General features: G+C 35.5%; 1 protein-coding gene across 2 annotated transcripts in view; it reads right to left on the reverse strand.

Moving 5' to 3' along the window:
* Positions 1-19755, reverse strand: part of LOC109095028 (metabotropic glutamate receptor 4-like) — a 157384-nt gene that overhangs the window by 69397 nt on the left and 68232 nt on the right. For both annotated transcript variants that reach the window (XM_042758816.1, XM_042758817.1), the window contains exon 3: positions 732-948. In XM_042758816.1, the coding sequence (XP_042614750.1) occupies positions 732-948 (217 nt within the window). The remainder of the gene's footprint in view (positions 1-731; positions 949-19755) is intronic.

The raw sequence follows: 19755 nt of genomic DNA on the forward strand, positions 1-19755 counted from the left end.
TAGGGTAAAATATCATAAACTAAAATTGAATAGAGGAAGAAAGGAAGAGAGATCAATAGCAATATGCAATACAGATGCATAAACAGATACCAGAAAGAAGTCCATTGCAATTTATAATGCAAAAACGGATGGGTTTGAGTTCAAGTTTCAGTTAATTGCTGAAAACTGTGGAGAAGAAAAACAAAAAGGAAATCATTGTAAAACCATTTTGTTTTTGTTTTGATTTTATTTTTATTTGATTTGATTTTTGACTTAATACGTCTGTAATTTCAAAATGATTTCTATTATTTATTTATTTATTATGTTTAAACTGCCAAATATACTGACCAGCATTTATGGTAAACTTTCTCCTGTCATGTATTTAAATATATTTGTAAGTACCCAACTGTAATGCAAAAAAACACAATTTAGTACATTTAAAATATATTAACATAAGGTTTCTTTGTATTTCATTAATATTATCTGTACCTTTTTTTTTAATATACACTTTTAAGAATTGAAGTATACTGCACATTCAGTACAATTATAAACACTTCTTTTTCACAACGGAATACCAGTGCAAATATGCAAATACTGTGGTTGGTTGCTTTTTTCCAGTCAGACCCTCTCTTCCTGTCTGAGTGGGCAGTTCTTGGAAATAATAAGCTACAATGAAGACCACACAATGCTGCATGATGAAATTTGGACTAAATTTAAAATAAATCCCAAAATGAATGAAAACACACTCTTACCCTCTTCCCGAGATTTCTGGATGAAGGCATCCACGCCACTCTCTCCGTAATTCCCTTCCGATGCCACCGTGGCGACGTAATTCCAGCGCATGGCCCTGACAATATCCACCATAGCCTGTGCCTGATAGGTGTCCGGTGGTACCACACGGGAGAAGAAGTCATAACGGGTGTTGTCACTCAGATCAGGAGCCGTGGAGGCATAACTCACCTGGGGAATCTGTAGGAGGAGACAAAAACATAAACCCATTCAGGCACTGAAGTACACAATTCCCAAAAAATACCCTGCTGCTTCTGAGCTCACCTCTGACAGATTATAACATGCTCCATCATCCCAGACTACATCCCCTACCAAGCTCTCTCTCACACAGCCACAGGTGGTACACTCAAGACCACGGGGATGAGCGCAGTCCATTCAGAAATAAGTGTGTGGAAAGCAACAGCAAGCTGGTCAACAACTACCAGACTTTCACGGACTAGTTTACAGGAACCCCAATGAGATGAGAGTCTCTTAAAAGAATAGCTCACTTCAAGTGAAATTTTCAGCATTATTTACTCACCCTCGTGTCTCTCCAAACTCGCATGAGTTTTGTTTTTTCGGTGGCATTCAAAAAGTGAATTTCTGAAGAATATCTTGGCATTGACATCTGCTTTAGCTCTCTTTGGTACGTTAACTATAGTTCATGAGAGACATCGGAAATGTGAATGAATCATTATTTTGAGCTGGATCATCTGATTTGCTTCACAAAACTGTTTGGAACAATTCTGATTCTTGATCTTAGCTCTTTCGACTCAATAAGCTGGTCATAGTGGTCAACTAAAGAAGAACATCAGATTTCCAGTTTAAATTTCAGTGTCACACAGTATAACTTTAGAAACCCTGCAATACACAATGTTTTTTTTTTTAAATAATTCAAAACAACCCAGTAGATTTAAGCCCTTCAAAATGTCATCTTCTGAGTTCTGAGGGAAAAAAATGAGGACATGAGAGTGAGTAAATCATGACAGAAAAAGTTTGAACTAACCCCTGAAGGGTCTCCTTGGCTAAATCGTGTTGAGAATTTGTTCAAAGGCTACACCGAACAACAGACACACAAATCAGGCGTGATGTGAAACTTAAGCAATCACCATAAAATCGGATCGCTGGTGATGCTCGGAATACATTAAGCTAATGTCAGACATAATATAATGGATGGCTTGCACCACCAAGAATGTAATTTATACAAGTTTATTAACTTGGCTATTGTGAACATACTCTGGCTTTTATGCCCACTCTCTGCAGACATAATACTAGCGGTATGGCTCCATTAAAAGGAATCATAAATTCATCTGTGCAGAGGACAACAAAATATCAGTCAAAACAAAAAACAAATGAGAGGCTCTTTCTAAATCAAACAGACTGCAGGTTGATCATCGTCCAACTTGACATTGTCTAGTAACATTTATTGAGAATATTCTCAATTAAAAAATTAAGCTTGAACCATAATTTGTCATATAGCATGTATTAACTAATATTTTCTTACGTAATAGAAACCAACTATTCCAAATAAAATAAGTGAGTGAATTTCTTTTCTATGTTTTTACAGTTGTTTTATGGCCCAGTTTTGCCTTAGATTTAACTCTTAATTCAGTAGTCACCACCAATACCAGCAGAGTTTTACAATTCTTGGTACCACCGCAAAAACAAATATGCTACTGACCAAAGGTTTTTATTTGTAAAGTTAATTATTAATATAAATAATACAAAAAAAAACCCATTAAAATTGACTATAGCCTTTATATTTTATTCAAAATGTTAAAAAAGTATCGTACAGTAGGTCTACAGTATTCTCAGTGGATAACGCAACATACTAATATGAAGAGGCAAACATTTACATCACCATGAAAACAAAGAACTCCCTACAAGAAGATCTGTTACACTGATATATTTGCAGTACATGTTTATGTTTTCAGCCAGGGATATGCTAAAATATATGAATACAAATTCTGTCAGGGCCAGTAACTTAACGCATTACTCAACAGAGAAGAAGCTTACTCACACGGCATCGAATGTGACAAGTGCGGATGGACGTGTGCTCACCAAGTAATGAAGACTCAAAATATTGCTGAAGCATTCTGACTGACATTACTCTACATGACACAAAGACATTTTCAAGGCTTTTATTTTCTGTAGTTAAACCAAGGACTGTAAAATTATAATTTCTGTTAATGTTAAAGAAAACCATTTGTCAGGACTGAAAAAAAATCTTGTTTATATGCTGCATTTGACCCTACACCAAACCTTGGCATCGCTGAATTATTTGTAAATGTCATTGAAATGGTTCAAGTCACCCTGCTGATTTCTTCAACAAAGATTTATTTAATTTTCTACACTGAAACGAGGGACAGAAAGAGGATTGTGATGAATCTCTTTTCTTTGTGTCCAAACCTCTGTGGAGTTCTTGAAAAGAGAACCAAAGGTTACAGCTGTTGCTTCTCCTAACTTGTGCATGTCAGAAGCAATTTAAAATAAGATTTATTAAACAGACGGTCTAGGTGAAGGGCATCTAATCATAGGCGGCAGCTTTGTATGAAATTAATGTGACTATCCCCATGCACTGCTCTGAGCCATGTGCGTACGCATACACGTTTGCATAATTATGTTTGACTGGTATAGGTCAGAACTAGCACTTGTCTAATAAATAGCCATATGCAGAGTGCATTTATTGTAGTCCTTTAGATCAAGTACTCTAAAAGCAATTAGTTTATTGCATTGTTTGCTATCGTTAGATGAAATGAATGCAATTATAACATCTAAATACTGCGGGTTTCATCTGTAAAACGAATGAGCAAAACGCAAGAAATATGCTATTTGTATCTGGTGCCGATGACATTGGGAGACCCAGAAGAGGTTTGTGGACAAACTAATTTGAAACAAATATCCTTCTTCCATATCTAATGACTTCTCAACTGGTATCAGCTGTTGTTTACACTGATAGTCAATGCAATTTTCACATATGTTACTGTCAAGCTGAGCAGGGCAGCAAATGGCTGAGCTTTAAGAACAGAATGACAAAAAACGCTGCGTAATTATTGAACAAAACAGATTGGAACATACTCTAGCCAGGCAAATGGTCTTACAGTCAGCCATTGAAACACTTTCATAAGCCTGGCTCAGTTTTCAGAGAATATTTTCTCAAATAATTAGAGAGGAGGAGCGTCGGCTAAAATATAGAGAGCATATTTTATCACTGTATACTGACATGTGCACAAGTGTTGTGAGGTGTTCTAAGGCATCGAGCTACACCATATTCCTTAAATCACTGCAGCCAAAATTATGTAATTGCATTTTGATGATGCAAAATCAATGGCTTTTTAGCGACACTGCATGCCCAGACAAGCCCATTGACAAAACTGCAGTATCTCTGGCGCTAACAGGCATTTCGAAACTCAATCCTCCCTTTTTCAAGGCTGCAAGCTAATTGAGAAATCTGCTGGTGTATTGGCCGAGCTTCCCTCACGTCTGACAGTTTGACAATCTGTTCTGCCATCAGTGGCATGTCTTTGTAGTGACTTCCATTCACAAGTGGATAACTTTGTCTCCAAACGTGGTTCTCAACTAGTTTGATTTTATAGATATCAACTGGCAATTGGTTTCCCTAAAATAATAATAATAATGATGATAATAATAATAATAATAATAATAATAATAATAATAATAATAATAATAATAATAATAGAATGTATAAATGTGTTATTTTGGGACTAACATGTTATTGCAAAAAAAAAAATATTTTATTTGGAAGTTATTGCATACTTAATATGTATGTAGGTATATATATATATATATATATATATATATATATATATATGTGTGTGTGTGTGTGTGTGTGTGTGTGTGTGTGTGTGTGTGTGTGTGTATACTGTTTATCTCCATCGCCATTCAGTGTAACAAAAAAAGTAAAACTGAATATAAATATATAAACAAAAAGTTATCATAATATTTCATATATATAATTTATATAATATTATATAATTCTTATTTTATAATAATGATTATATTGATTTATTTATATTTTGTATAATGATTCTTGTTCTAAATAAGGCTGAAATTATTATTATTATTTTTTTTTGGTATACACATTTTTGTTACACAGGTAAAAATGTGTGATTAGTTATTATTTTTAAAATACAATTAAACAAGTCACATTCTAATGCACTTAGAAATCGTATTTTGAACTTTTATTGTTTTAATGCTTCAAAAAACCTTTTTGACTTTGAATCACACACACACACACACACACACACACATATATACCCTGTATTATACACACAAATAAATATATATCATCAAATTTTAGGGAAAATGTATATTTAAAGAATTCATTTTATGAAATTTGGGTATGCATATTTTAAATATGTTTTAGATGCTGTCAGTATGCACATAATTTACATTTCAGCATGAGACTGGACAAATAGCCTTTGACATCAACAAACAAATATACAGGAAGAATATTTTCCTCTCTTTTCTCTCTAAAATGCATGATGATATGGTTTGTTGCATTTAACCACTTACGTTTAGCTTTGTTTTGACCTTATCAGAACATACTTGACTCACCAGTTGAGAACCACTGACCTTGAAACTAAATTCACCTGATGCTTCTTGTGCAATTCTGAAAGGTATCCTCCAGCATCCTCCACATGAATTGAAAAGCTCTATATAAAACGTGTGTGTGTGTGTGTGTGTGTGTGTGTGTGTGTGTGTGTGTGTGTGTGTGTGTGTGTGTGTGTGTGTGTGTGTGTGTGTGTGTGTGTGTGTGTGAAAATAAAAGGTGGTTAATTATTCCTGAAGTAGCACACCTTTGAAATTTCACATTCGTCACGTGTACGTCAAACATAACGTCTCTTTGTTAATAAGCAGATCTTGCTCAATAGCTGAAGACACTGACTCATCATGCATAATAGTTCCCAGCTTGCCTCAGATCTCTGTTTAATATCTCCATCACTCAGTCCTGACCTTTGTAGATTTAGTGCTCCTTCGCACACTGGAAAATGGCATCTAGTCATGCTTATCTCCTTTAGCATCTCTGCTCTCCCAGGAAGACTGTCACCATGGCGCTTTCTTATGGCATTTCCTTGGTCAATCAAATTATGGGATTCATTTTCAGACTGAACTCCCGATGCTTGACTGAGCGAATCCTTCTATATATCTCTACAGTAATGAGGCTCTCAGGTAGCACAGTGCTGGGTAATTCAGGAAGACGCAGTGATGAAGTGGAAATTGGGAATATCATTTGAAAAAGGTCAAACTGCTGATCAGAGGTAAAATGTGAGTTAGGAAGGGTCTCTAGTTGGAGAAGGTACAGTAAGGCTTTGTCAGTTCATTATCTCCTTCAAGCATATCAACATTTCACTTGTTAAGGTTGACAGCATAAGAGGAGCTTATCGAAGCAAAGGTTCAAAGAAGTTTCTGAAATAGGCGCCGCAGAAGAACCCAAACCAAGAAATCAAAAAAAATAAATAAAAAATAGACTCCAGCTTGTGCACAGCTGAAAGACAGTGCTGTTTGCAGATTTCGGAATACCTGTTATTTGGGAGCAAGGTTGGAAATTAGGGACAAAAATGGCACCAAAATGAACAAAAATGCCCCCCAAATTCAAAATAAGGGGCCAAAAAATGCCCCTGCCCAATTAAGCTAGATATGTTATATGGCTGTCAAGATGAAAGTAAAATGTGAAATAAATTATAATTGTCAATCGTGGTAACATTTACAGTAAATTTGCTCTGGTTGCATCAGATTCTCTTTGGAGGTGTTTGAATCATCATCGCGGAGAACACCAGAGTTGTTCAGTGTGCACTCACTGAATTCTGAATCTGCAATTACAAATTCTCTTGTCATTATAAACAACAAGGTGCAGAAAAGATTTAAGTAAGAGAATTTTTGTGAAAGTGCATAACTCACTCCACTTCACCTAATAACCCAGCCAAAACCTAATAACCCATCTGATGTAATGTCTGTTAATCAGAGAACAAAGGGGGGAAAAGAAGAAATCAATCACTTTTGTAGCTTAAAGAATTCATTCAAATATTTAAAGTAGAATTTAGTGTTTGATAACTTTATTCTACAGTATTTCAGTATATTTCCTACTTGCTGAAGGGCACAGGTAAATGTTTATTATATGGGTTTATGTGAAGATTGCTTTAAGTACACTTAAATTAAAAGTTAAAAGTCTAATAAAAGTTAAAATTAATAGCTCTCAATTATACTGTAATGTGTAATGGCTGTAGTCAAAGGTAAAATATTATATATAAAAAAAGAAATATAAAAAATAAAAATGGTATCAGTGATACTTGCCTTGAGTCATAAAAAGATGCCATTGAACAAATATTTAAAATATACTGTCTTTATGTTGTTTCTCCATTCATTTGGATATTGAATGTGAAATTATTTTAATATAAAAGGATTTTGTAAAAACTTTAATGTTAGGTGTGTTTAATCATGATTAATTTCAGTAAAATGTGTGATTAATTTTATTTTTAAAAATTTATTGATTAAAAAAAAATGGCACCTTTGTGCTATTTTAACACTATTTAAAATACTTGGAAATTTTACAAAAAAAAAAAATGTTTAAATAACAATCAAGAAATTAGACAGTTGTTCAGCAACGAGTATGTGTTAATCAGCACTGTCAGCGAGAAATGTCAAATCCTCCACACAGATTTTAGAGACCATCGATGAGTGATGGTTTTACAGTCGGCTGCATTGAATAAATTAACAAGATCCTGGTGGAACAGCCAACATGATGGCACCCTAAAGAATCAATAGATAGCCTAACAATAGCTTACGAAAACACTTGTTAGCTGCTCTTGTTTGTTTCCCCTGTTTTCATTTAAAGAAATATCTCATTTAGTTATATTAAAACCATGTCATATGATGGAAAACAATGAGTCGACTGTGAACTCAGCTCCAATGAAACACACCCAAAGGAATATGACTTCATATAGATCATCTGAATCTGCATTTTACTTCTACTGCAGAGTGTGATGTTTCTACAGCCCTTCGATAAATAGGGTGGCCACAAAGGCAATAACAACTGCCATTAACAAGATGTGCGGGATAAACCCAATGTTAGAGAATTCCTCAACGACACTTCCTTGCTATCTTTCTCAGATGGATAAAGGCGTAAATTATAAATGCTCACAAGCGGCATCAATTATTTAGAGTTGCCTCGATGCTCTAGAGCACTAAGTGGCTGATGTCGGTGAAATATTGGCAAGAGAAAATACCACCTGCTTAATTATGGTGATTAGCTTTGGGGGCCATCCCAGCCTGCCTAAACCATACATTCTTACTTATCAGTTTGACTGCAAATTGAACCACTCTAGATGATGCATTAATAGCATGATTGTTGCTGAACTATTTGTTGCTGGGTCAAATCTTCCCTCGGAAATTACTTAATGTTGGTGTAATAGCATGTCACCACTTCTATTTAGAAACCATATAAGGCTGAATCTAATGAAATAAATGTCCCACGATCAGTCGGAGTGTGGTTTAACCAATTATAATGGAAACTTTAACACATTATGCATGAACAATATTTAGTTTTCCCTATTTCGTACGCAAAGGCTACAAATAGGAAGTGATCATATTACTACCATTACGGAGTTTCCTACTGTACTTCTGTTACATACGATTTCTGCAGGAATGCATGGAAGTAGTGCAGTATACAACAGAAAGCATTGCACTGGGTGCCGAATCCCACAATGCAGTGCACTCAACTTGACCTTTGATAATCCATGTAACATAAAATATATAGAATTCTGTCATTAATTAGCCTCATGTTGTTCCAATCGTCTAAGATATTCCGTATCATGGTTTCCACAAAAACATCAAGCAGCACTGTTTTCAACAGTCAACAACTGTTTTTTATTGTAATAATTTTTCATAATATTACCATTTTTACTGTTTTATTATTTTTTAGCATAATTGTTTTGGTTTTTTTGGTTTTTTTTGGTTTGTTTTTTTTACCCCAAATCTTTAAATGGTACAGTATATACAGTCTATATATCAAGTTTACTAGCTGGCTGTTATATAAATATATTACAGTAAAGTAGTTATAAATGTAATAAAAAAAATTTTTCCACCACATTGCCTTTCTTATTGTTCAGGCACTCACCCTCATTACCACAAATCATGCACAAGAACTGAATGTCTCTGCTGAAATACTGCAGCCACTCAGTTGCCCTCCAGAGTCCTGTAGCCATATTTTCTTTACATTTGTTTCATGCCACCTCCACCTTCTCGACCTCTGGATGGGTAATTAAGTCTGTGCCTCCACAGCTACCTATTTCCTCTGGTTTCTACATTTTGGTACAGAACAGCTATTATCATTCAAGGAAGGTCACGCCACCCCAGACATTTTCCCAGCAAAAAGGGAAAGACTGAGCAGTGTGCTGAATTCATCATTGTTTTTATTGTGTTCTTGTCACAGACCTTTTGGACTGCAATATGCCTTTGCGTAGCTGCAATGCTCTCTCACAGTGGGTCCTCCATTCATTCAACCCACTGTGATTTTCACTTTCTGTACAAACAGATGTAGCCTATGTGAAGCCTATGAGGTCTGTGCAACAGTTTCATTAGAGGACTTTCATTTAACACATTAATTTAGTACAACTAATAACACAGCAAAAAGAAACAATTAATCATCATGCCACCTGACCCATACAGAATATGAATTCCAAAGATGCTTTCATCTGCACAATAAAGAAGAAAATTCATGCATGCAATTAACTTCATTAAAACATTTATGGCAAAAACAAAGCATGTCCCAAAATTTTAAATGACCCCAGATGAAGCATATTCTAGAAATGAAAAGCACACAAGCCCTTTTGCTCTGCCAAACTGAGACACGTTTAGATCTCAGCATGGCACCAAGTGCTAAAATGCCCCTCTAAATGTCAACAGCAGCATAAATACACACGTATTTGCAAACACAAGCACATTGTTTTTGGTTTTGTCAGGCATTTTTGGAGAGCAGCTTTGGAACATTTCTCTACATGTTCTTGTAGTCTTGCCCTGCAAATCTATATGGAGCTGGACGGTGATCGACTGCAAGTCAGCAGATCAGTGTTGACTTTATCACTAGAGAGAGGGCAGCTGGCCCATCAGGAGGAATGACAGTTCACATGTCGCCAGAGGGCCTAAGCGCCTGCTCTTAACAATCAGCCTGCAAGGCTTTGACACAGTGTCACAGATCACTCCAAGCTCCTCTGCCTCATGAAACTGTCCCTGATTCATAGGCACTCAAACTATCATACACAAAGTAATGATAGATGGCAGTTGTCGAAAGAGAGCTAAACTGTTGGCTTATTTGCTCTCGTGACAGCGGAAATGAATATAGGTGCTTAGAATAGTCACTTAAGGCTTTAAAGTAATTCATAACAATCAACAGTACGGTGAAGCAGAATCTGTAATTTGTCATGCATTAACAGTGCTCTTTTGTCACAGTGAAAGCTTTGCGTTATCGCTGGCTTATCACTGTTATCAGAAAAACTACAGTATTTATGGTTCGCCTCTCATTGGCGGGTACAATGTTCAGATGCTGGAGCTGATAAATGTCTTTGTTATGCCAATATTCCAAGCGCCGCTAACTGCACACAAGGGAAAGGGACTGGCCAAGCAGCTATTTTAGCGGTTACTGAGAGTTTATCGCCTGCAGGGGAATATATGGTGGTGATTTTTTTTTATTTTAAATCATAATTCAGTTCTCTGTATATTTATTAAGACCTAAAAGCACTTTTTTATCCGGAACTTTGGATTTCCATAAGCTCATTAGTGATCATGTTCCTGCTACGGATCAGCAGGGTTGGGTCAAGTCATTGTTATGCAACAGCAAGGCTACACTGTAAACAGGTATATTTTAATTAATAATGCCTTTGTGCGCAAACTCATTCAAATTCTAGGAGTGATTGAATCCACTAAGTCTTGTTACATACAGAATGAGATTTGAAATATATGTACTGTAGGTTATGGTCAAACCTTTCCTTTGCCTTAAATAATGTGAATATTTTAATAATGCAAAGCTTATGGTCTGCACTCTGGCTGATTAATACTTTATGTAAAAATGCATTTAAATGTGAAAGACTTAGGTGTGCAGGTCAAAGGTATTTATTAATAAATAAAATCGCATTGCATTATATAAAATGATCAAAAATGTGATTCCACTCATGTGTTGAAACGGTAATGGACTTCATCGTGTCTGAAATATTTTAAGAAACAGTCTCTGAAGAGCTTTTAAATCTATAGCTTTTTTATTCTCAAGAAAGTAGGAGGAAAATACAGAGGATTTCACACTATTATTTATGCATTTTCCCATGAGACAAGATGCAATGTCTTAGCAATCCTGTTGTCATAGCATTGCTTCTGTACTGAACATGAGTTTACTCTTGATTTAAAGGGATACTTCAACCTGACATGACAATTCTGCCATCATTTACTCACCCTCATGTCATTCCAAAACTGTATGACTTTCTTCTAAGATGAAAGAAGAAATTCTGAAGAATGGATGAGGACTGGACCGTTAAAATGCACAATACAATTCAATGTTATCTTTGGAGTCATAACTTTCCTATTTTTCAGCCGACTCAGTTAAAAAAAAAAATATATATATATATATAAAATATTCATTAACAAAGTAGAATGATCTGATTCTTAAGTTCAACTCACTGACTAAATTATTCATTTGCAGCAGTTATCAGCTAGGGAATAATTATCACCTGTTCCTCATGAAAAGCTATTATATGAATTCAGAAGACTTGGATCTACACTGCTTTTGCATCCTTATTGTCCATCCCATTGCATGAAAAAGCCCAGCATTTTCTTAAAAATTTCCACTGTTTTATACGTAACAAAGCAAATCATACAGTTTTGGGAAACATACTGGGGTAAACGGAGTAAATGATGAGAGAATTGTAATTTTTGGTTGAACTATCACTGTGATGAACATAAGCATCATTCTATTTTTGTTTCAGATGTACTATCTAGGCACACTAAAAAGCCGAATCCATACATTTTTCATGAACTATGTTTCTTCAGACTAATGGCTTCTTGATAATCACACTATCAATCACCAGAATCATTAGATAAGTAAAAGCAAGATTGAAGCTGCTTCCACTTTCAGATGCAATTCCGGGATCAAATACAGTTCAAATTCATCCAGCGATGGACCTTATCAGGAATGAGAACTGTCAACAGTCTAAATCATTAAAATCGATTTAAAACTAAATCTGTGACATTTGGAATTGGAGTTCTCTATTGGCACATTCCAGTCTCCTATAAATGACACACGAGAAATGTTGGGCCTAGAGCCATTATGTTGCCGTTTTTCTCAATGGCACTATGACAATAGGCTGAACACAAGCTGCTGCTGCTCACTGAATGTTTTCACACCAGAAAAAAACCTAATTGGAACCAACTCTAGAGTTTTTTTTTTTTTTTTTTACAAAATAAAGCTGGATTCAATGTGAGTCCTATTTACAGACAAGCCTAATTGAATTGGATATAAACTTGCATATAGAGGAAATTCAATTGATCCAGATTTTGACGTGAAATCTTACAACCATAAACAACTAATAAAGACATGACACTGCCCTGTCTTAGAGTATCTCTCTGGAAATAGTCAATGCAGTCAGTCAGATCAGAAGGAACATAGACCTTAATGTGCCATAATGCACTCCTCATAATTCACTTTTTAGCTTAAAGGGCCACAAAGATGGTTTAGACACAACAAGATGACAAACCCACAGGGCTCCAAAGTAAAGGTCTGGAAAAAAAAGCATAGTTTTGAAATAACATCCATATCATAGCTTTTATAACTTCTTGTTGGTTTAAAACCCCTTTAAAGTTTAGCCAAAAATTAAATACATTTTTTCATGGTTTCCTGAGCTCCTTCAAGACCCCATTTTTTGTCAGTGATGCCAGTCTGATGTTACATTAGTGGAATTTGTCTTTTTCAATACAAGCTTGAGTACCCTATCTCCGTAGACTCTCAGCACTAAAACATTGCCTCCAGCATGTAGAGGCTTTAATGGCAAACAGAACAGTCAAAAAGAAAGAGGTTATCAGATTGTGATGTAACCTAATAACAAACGCAACACCCAATGGCCGGCATTTCCTGTTACACTGCCTGCAACCATTGATTTGTCTCTCAGGTTGCCATTTCAATCAGATACAGAATAGACTCAGTGGATTCAGTATTGCTCTCATTGTGTCTTACTCACTCAACTGAAATATGCTGGTCTGTGCAGAAAATTGTTCATGTCTACATCTAGAAGTCCTAAAGCACAGCTGATAGCAACATAACTGTCTTTAAGGTGATTAAGGGTAAAATATGGGGCAAACACACTTGTTCGGATGCAGTGCAGCTTTCACCTGAGCAATTACGCTAATATATATTTATATCGATATCGATCGTGATCCTACACTCTAGCGTAAAAAAATTGGTCGCACTTGTAAAACACCTGCAAGACAATTTCTTGTCACAGCTTTCACTGTCATAACGGTCGATCGATATCATGTTTGAACTTCTTAAAGCTCTTACAGCTGTCATCTGAATCTGGCAGGTGAATTGATGTGTATACTGTAATCCATATTCAATTTGCTTTTCTAATGCTTTCACTCTCAGCGGATCAGTCGCAACTTGGTAGTTCTAATGTCATTTTCTCTAACACTCTTATCTCTGATCTTTTTGTGCATTGGATATCTTTAATTTAATTGCTCACACTTGTTTTTGTTACATCTGACCTCTTTCTTTGCTGCGTTTCAGGCTGTGATTCGTTAAAGTAAATGCTGTAATCAGAATAGAGATGTGCAAACCCAAAAGTGTGAATAAAAACAAATCAGCAGGGCCAAAATAAGAAAAACTGATTTGCATAACCCCGCTGGCCTCCTTAAACGCTTTCAGATTCTTTTTCTTCCCTCTTAAGATTAGAATGTTTATAATAAATGATAAAAAAAACTAATGCATGCCTTGTGAGCATGAGATATGTACAGTATAGTTTTTTGCCGATGTTGCCTTGAATACTAATACTTGAAGACTATAACTGGAAAATGTATATTTCTGTATAAGGCATTTGTTTAAAAAAATTTTTAGAACATAAACAAATTTGGAACATAAAAGCAAAGTGTTAATTACAGTAGAGATCTGTGTTTGAATCAGTAAACATTTCACTGTAGATTATAGCTGCAAAACTATTTGAAATAATAATAATAATCAAGATTATGGCTTCTCCAGTTAATTGAAAAATGTTCCTGTTATAATTAACAAGCATGTGACCCTGGACCACAAAACCAGTCTTAAGTCGTTGGGGTATATTTTTAGCAATAGCCAAAAAACCATTGTATGGACAACTTTAAAGGTGATTTTCTCAGTATTTAGATTTTTTTGCACCCTCTGATTCCAGATTTTCAAATAGTTGTATCTCGGCCAAATATTGTCGGATCCTAATAAACCATACATCAATGGAAAGCTTATTTATTCAGATGATGTATAAATCTCGAAAAATTGACACTTAAGACTGGTTTTGTGGTCCAGGGTCACATACAGTATATATTATTAGCATATCCATTTTACTATATAGGCCAAAATGGGGCTCATTATTTTGCTTTTTTTATTTTATTTTTTTTAGAAAGTAATACTTTATTCAGCATGGATGGATTAAATTGATCATAAGCCACAGACATTAATAATGTTATAAAGACATTTATAATGTTAGAAAAAATAATATTTAAAAAAAAAAAAAAATGCTGTTCTTTGGAACATTCTATGTTGGTAGCCAAACAGTGGATGGTAACCAGTGACTTCAATAGTATGGGGGGGTGTGGGGGGATACTAGGCAAGTTAATGGCTACCATCAACTGTTTGGTTGCCAACATTATTTAAAATATCTTGTGTTCAACGGAAGAAACTTACTCATATAAACTATCCCTTTGATCTAAATTCTTGTTTTGTGTCATAATCATGCAGCCCTAAAGTAAATTTGTTGCATCTGAAATTACACAAAAATATGACTTGAATCAGTAGGAATATAAGATGAGAGCGAAAAAAAATGGGATGAAATGTGGTCATCAAAAGTTAGAGTAATTCACCAAGGGTATCATTTCACGGCAGTAACTCCGGTGCATTGGGAATACTAGAGACACGGAATATTACTGGTATTAATGCTGGTCTATCCGACAAGGCATATTAGCACACTGGTGTGTGTCTGTGTGTGTGAACTAGGGTTCTGTAAAATGAATTCTCCGTTTGACTGCCCTGCTGAGTCCCTGAACAGGTCCCTACAATTATTAAGGGACCCAAGTCACATTAAAGGGAACATAGATCTTTTAATCCTTTGTTAAACCTATTTCCAAGCTCAATTAGCAATCGACATTGGAAGGTAATGCTTGCATCTAGTAAGACTGCAGGGTGTAAGTGTATAAAATACGACTACATCAACACAGACAGGACATATAAAACATTAATTAATGAGAGTTTTGGCAAGGCTCCTTGAGGATGACAACCTTGCATCTGCACTAAATAGCTTATCACAATCTACTTTGTAAAGAAAAAGTACGTCATCTGCTTATTTGCCCTCCATTTCGGTTACACCCATTGTCATTTTAGCAATTGCCCGTGTCATCTACTTCAATCTCCTTGTCGTCGTTTCAGTGGTCCCAACTAATCAAATCTTTCCCATCTTCCTTGCCACCGCCTGGCATTTTTCTGAGGGCAGGTCAGATCCACCTCTACTTGAAGGTCATGAAACACTAAAACATGTTTTTCAAGACGTTAACTGTACGTGCTGTGCATGATAAAAGACGATGACAGTCTGTATAATTTTTTTTTTTTTTAATTATTGTACCTCAGGTTTCAAAGTGACTCATTCGTTGAAGGGACCATTATATAGTATGTACACTTCACTAATGGATCTGAGGCCCTTTGTGTATCATCCACTTCCCACAATGCCCTTCAAGGAACAGGGAAAAAGCATTCTGAGGAATCAGATCCCCCTGGGACTTTGTAGTAATGCTTGATTAGAAGTCACTGTCACATCTCATTGTAGCCTATAACATTATTGTCAGAATTAAGCAATACTTCAGTGTGGCTAATGTAGTATGAAAAAAGTTTGAGTTATTGACTTGTGGTTATTTTAGTTAAATGTATTTGTTTTAAATAAATTAATATGGATAAAAAAAATATATATATCATCATAAACATACAAATTGACACTTAAATTTTTCTGGTCTTGTACATGGAGAATACTGCATTTACTAGAATACATATTTAAACCACATAGCATGCAAAATGTAAGTTGTGCTGAATATTTTAAGTTAGTGCACTAACTAACAAGCATTTCAATCATAGGAAATGCATTAAACATTAAGCATTTTCAGGCAAGAAAAAAAAATTAAATGGCAGATGTTTCTTTTTTCTTTTCTATATATATATATATATATATATATATATATATATATATATATATATATATATATATATATATATATATATATATATATATATATATATTATTATTATTATTATTATTATTATTATTTTCATTTTCTATTTTTAAAAATTGTGAGTTTAGCATTTTGTCCAATTTATTAGGAATGAAATAGACCCACATAAAAGTGGCTGGATCACTGACAAAGATTTTTTTCCAACTGTTCATGCTCTTTTGTGACACTTGTCTGACAAAGTTGTACAAAACTATAACATATCACTTCCCTTATCTACCGGTCCTGGCAGACCTGAGATTTAAGCTGATATGCACTTATATGAAAAAATTTGAAAGCTAACCCACAGACATTAGAGAAGTGTGCAAATGTAATGTAAACTGAGTTCAATTTCTCCCTATCTGGGGATCAGATGGAAAGCACCATGGAGAGGCACCTTGTTAGGGGACGGTCTTTTTATCCTGAAACATAATCTGCCTTGATACGTGGAAAGGCTCTGGTTGAACATTTCTCTGGAGACTGTATGAAAGCAAACAAACCTTTACTCCAGTACTCCACAGCATAAAGTGTGCATTGACACAACATGCTTTTTCCGATAGATTCGAGTCCATTCAAAAGCACTATCAGATAGACCCCTCAAGGATACAGGAAGAAGACAGAAGCGTTTCTGCGTTACGTGAACAGAGCTGAACTGAAACCATCGTTAATCTAGCTCTCAATAGCACTGTCTGACAGATTCCTTCATCTCTAAGTTCAGGGGAACTATGTGCGACTGTGTTCCATTTCAGCAGCTCGAGATGGAGGATGCATCACGGCCGAGTACCTCCCTATGGAAGGCTCATGCATTTTTCATGTAGACGCATGCCTTTGAAAAACCCAACACAATAATTTCCATCACCACTCTGTTCTTCTGTAGTGATGTATATGTTCTTAGGCTCAGAGCGAGATTGCATTCCCTTTCTCGATAGAGCCATGGATGAACCCAGATGGCTGAATGAAAGAATAAAATGAGGTTCCTGTATTAAAACACAATTTGTTTATTTTATGAGTTACCCAATGCGGATGAATAATGATAAAAAGTATGAATATCAATAGCTCCCAAATTAACCTAAATAGTCAAGCAATAGTCAAGCATTCTCAGAACTAGTGGCTTGCTCCTGCTGAGTTAAGCACATTTTGAATACATTTTGTAAATATCTGTACATAAACTGCATTGGCTCATGTGGTAACTCTAAAATCTGAATTTATGGGTTTCTCTTAAAAAATGTAAGCGAATGGGTATTGAATCTGTAAACATTAAAATACTTGTTTACTTCCATTGTAAGTGCCTGTAATATAATGTTGATTTATTTATTTATTTATTGTCTATTTAAGAAAATGAAATTACTTATTTAAGAAAATTATCTTGGTTAAGCTTAATTATACTGAATTCTGACTAAATTAACCAGAAAAATATTTTTTATTATTTAGATCACGTACATAAATCAAGTAGAAAATCAAGTTAGATCAAGTATTATTGAGGGAACTCTGACTACCTACTTTTTAATTATTTATTTAATTCATATTGAAATTTTTCATTTTCTTCGCTGAATTTGATATCTTGCCAAATCTGTGAATCTTTTGAGAAACTGTTGAGATCTCTACTGAGAGTATTAGGTTGTTTTTTCAGCAATAAAGTCTGAAAAGCAGGACACACAAGTCTCCATTGAATCTCATTAAGCAACTCAGACTAAAAACAACAACAACCAAAAGAGCAACAGGTAAAACTGAAGCATGGAAAATAGCTAGTTTACATTCTAGAGACACTCAGATCCAGGAAAAAAAGAAAGAAAGAAAAAATAAAAGATTATAAGGTTGAAGATAAATTTGTTTCACAAACTATAAGGAACATTAGATAAAGTGCAAGAATTAGCATAGTAAAAGCATGAATGAGCAGTGTTGATATCTGAAAACTACTCATGCTGTCAACATCAGGAGGAGGTTAAAATGAGGTCTAGGAAAATAACTTCTTTAGTAAAAATCTAAACGTTATGGCCCTTCAAAGTGACAACTCAGAAGTGGCTCTGACATAAGAACACAGATTTCGAAATCATACACCATCAAACGAATCCATCAAAAACCCAATTACATGCCCCTCGCTGACATTTTATAATTATCAAACACAGTCATAACCACTCAAAACATCCCATTACGAGAGTCAGATCCCCGCCTGAGAAAAAAAATGCATTGTGCCATATACACATGCTCTCTACATCTTGGTTGTGATTTGTTGTTATGGAGGCTGTGTGGGATTTAACACATGCAGTGGATCCTACAGATAGCTTTGACAGTCAGAGGATAGATAAGGCTGGAATATCACTCAGCGGTGCTCCTGGCCAGCCTGAGTGCTGTGATCACACAGCGAGTGAAAATGAGGAATTGATGTTTGCACCACATCAATAGGCATCGCCTGTTTTCGTGGTTATTTGCAAGCATTGCGGGGTAACCTTCCCAATCTTACATGCAATCCCATATGTGCTTAATGAAAATTTACATAATTGCAGAAAAGCATCCTTAAAACAGAGAGTGGAATATTCCGCCGCAGCAAGCAGGTTTTATACAGCCACTCGACTCCATTAGGCGAGTGTGGGGGGCTGGAAGAAGCTCTGTGGATGGTTGGGAGCAAAAGCTGGTGGAGAGAATGAGGCACAAGAGAATCATTTACAATCTCCTCATCACTCACACTGCTCCAGATGCGCATGAAATGGTCCTCCTCCCTCCCACATCCAGTGGCCTGCCCAGGATTCACTCCACACGAAATGAGACGGCACTCTAAAGGGAATGGCTAACACCCTAACTGTGAGTCCCCACAGGCCTGACGAGCTCTCGCTGTGTACAGTGTGCATTTGTCCAGATTTCTCATAAGACACTGTGCTTTACTTTATGATGCAGTTTTTGTTTATCGGTGCTGACAGCGTTAACACTCTGTGGACACCAGCCATACTGAGATCGGCTGTTATTAGGGATCGACCGATATGCATTTTTCAGGGCCGATGCCGATACCGATTATTACAGATCAAGGAGACTGATAACCGATATTTTGAACCGATATGTGTCTAGTGTAAAAATGAAAATTAATGTCAAAATTAAGAATAAAAAGGCCTCTGACAAAGACTCTCTTTAAATTATTTTAACACATCTTTAATTCTGAGAACTGTTCATAATAACAACATTAATATTAATAATAACAACAAACATAAAAAGTGCTGGGAGCATCCATCAGCAGCATTCTGTAAACTAAGTAAAACTTGCATCCATCAGCAGCATCTTATAAACAAAGTAAAGCAAATTTAAACAGCGACAAATGAACAAATAATGGAAAATAAATGTAATCTAATCTCTCTCTCTCTCTCTCTCTCTCTCTCTCTCTCTCTCTCTCTCTCTATATATATATATATATGTATGTGTGTGTGTGTGTGTGTGTGTGTGTGTTATATTTAGCATTTTATTTGCAACCCAGAATTGCATTAAAATCACACACAACCCATATTGTAATAGTGTTTTTTATTTTTA

This window comes from Cyprinus carpio, chromosome A6, assembly GCF_018340385.1.
Source record: "Cyprinus carpio isolate SPL01 chromosome A6, ASM1834038v1, whole genome shotgun sequence".
In the NCBI taxonomy this organism is placed as follows: Eukaryota; Metazoa; Chordata; class Actinopteri; order Cypriniformes; family Cyprinidae; genus Cyprinus; species Cyprinus carpio.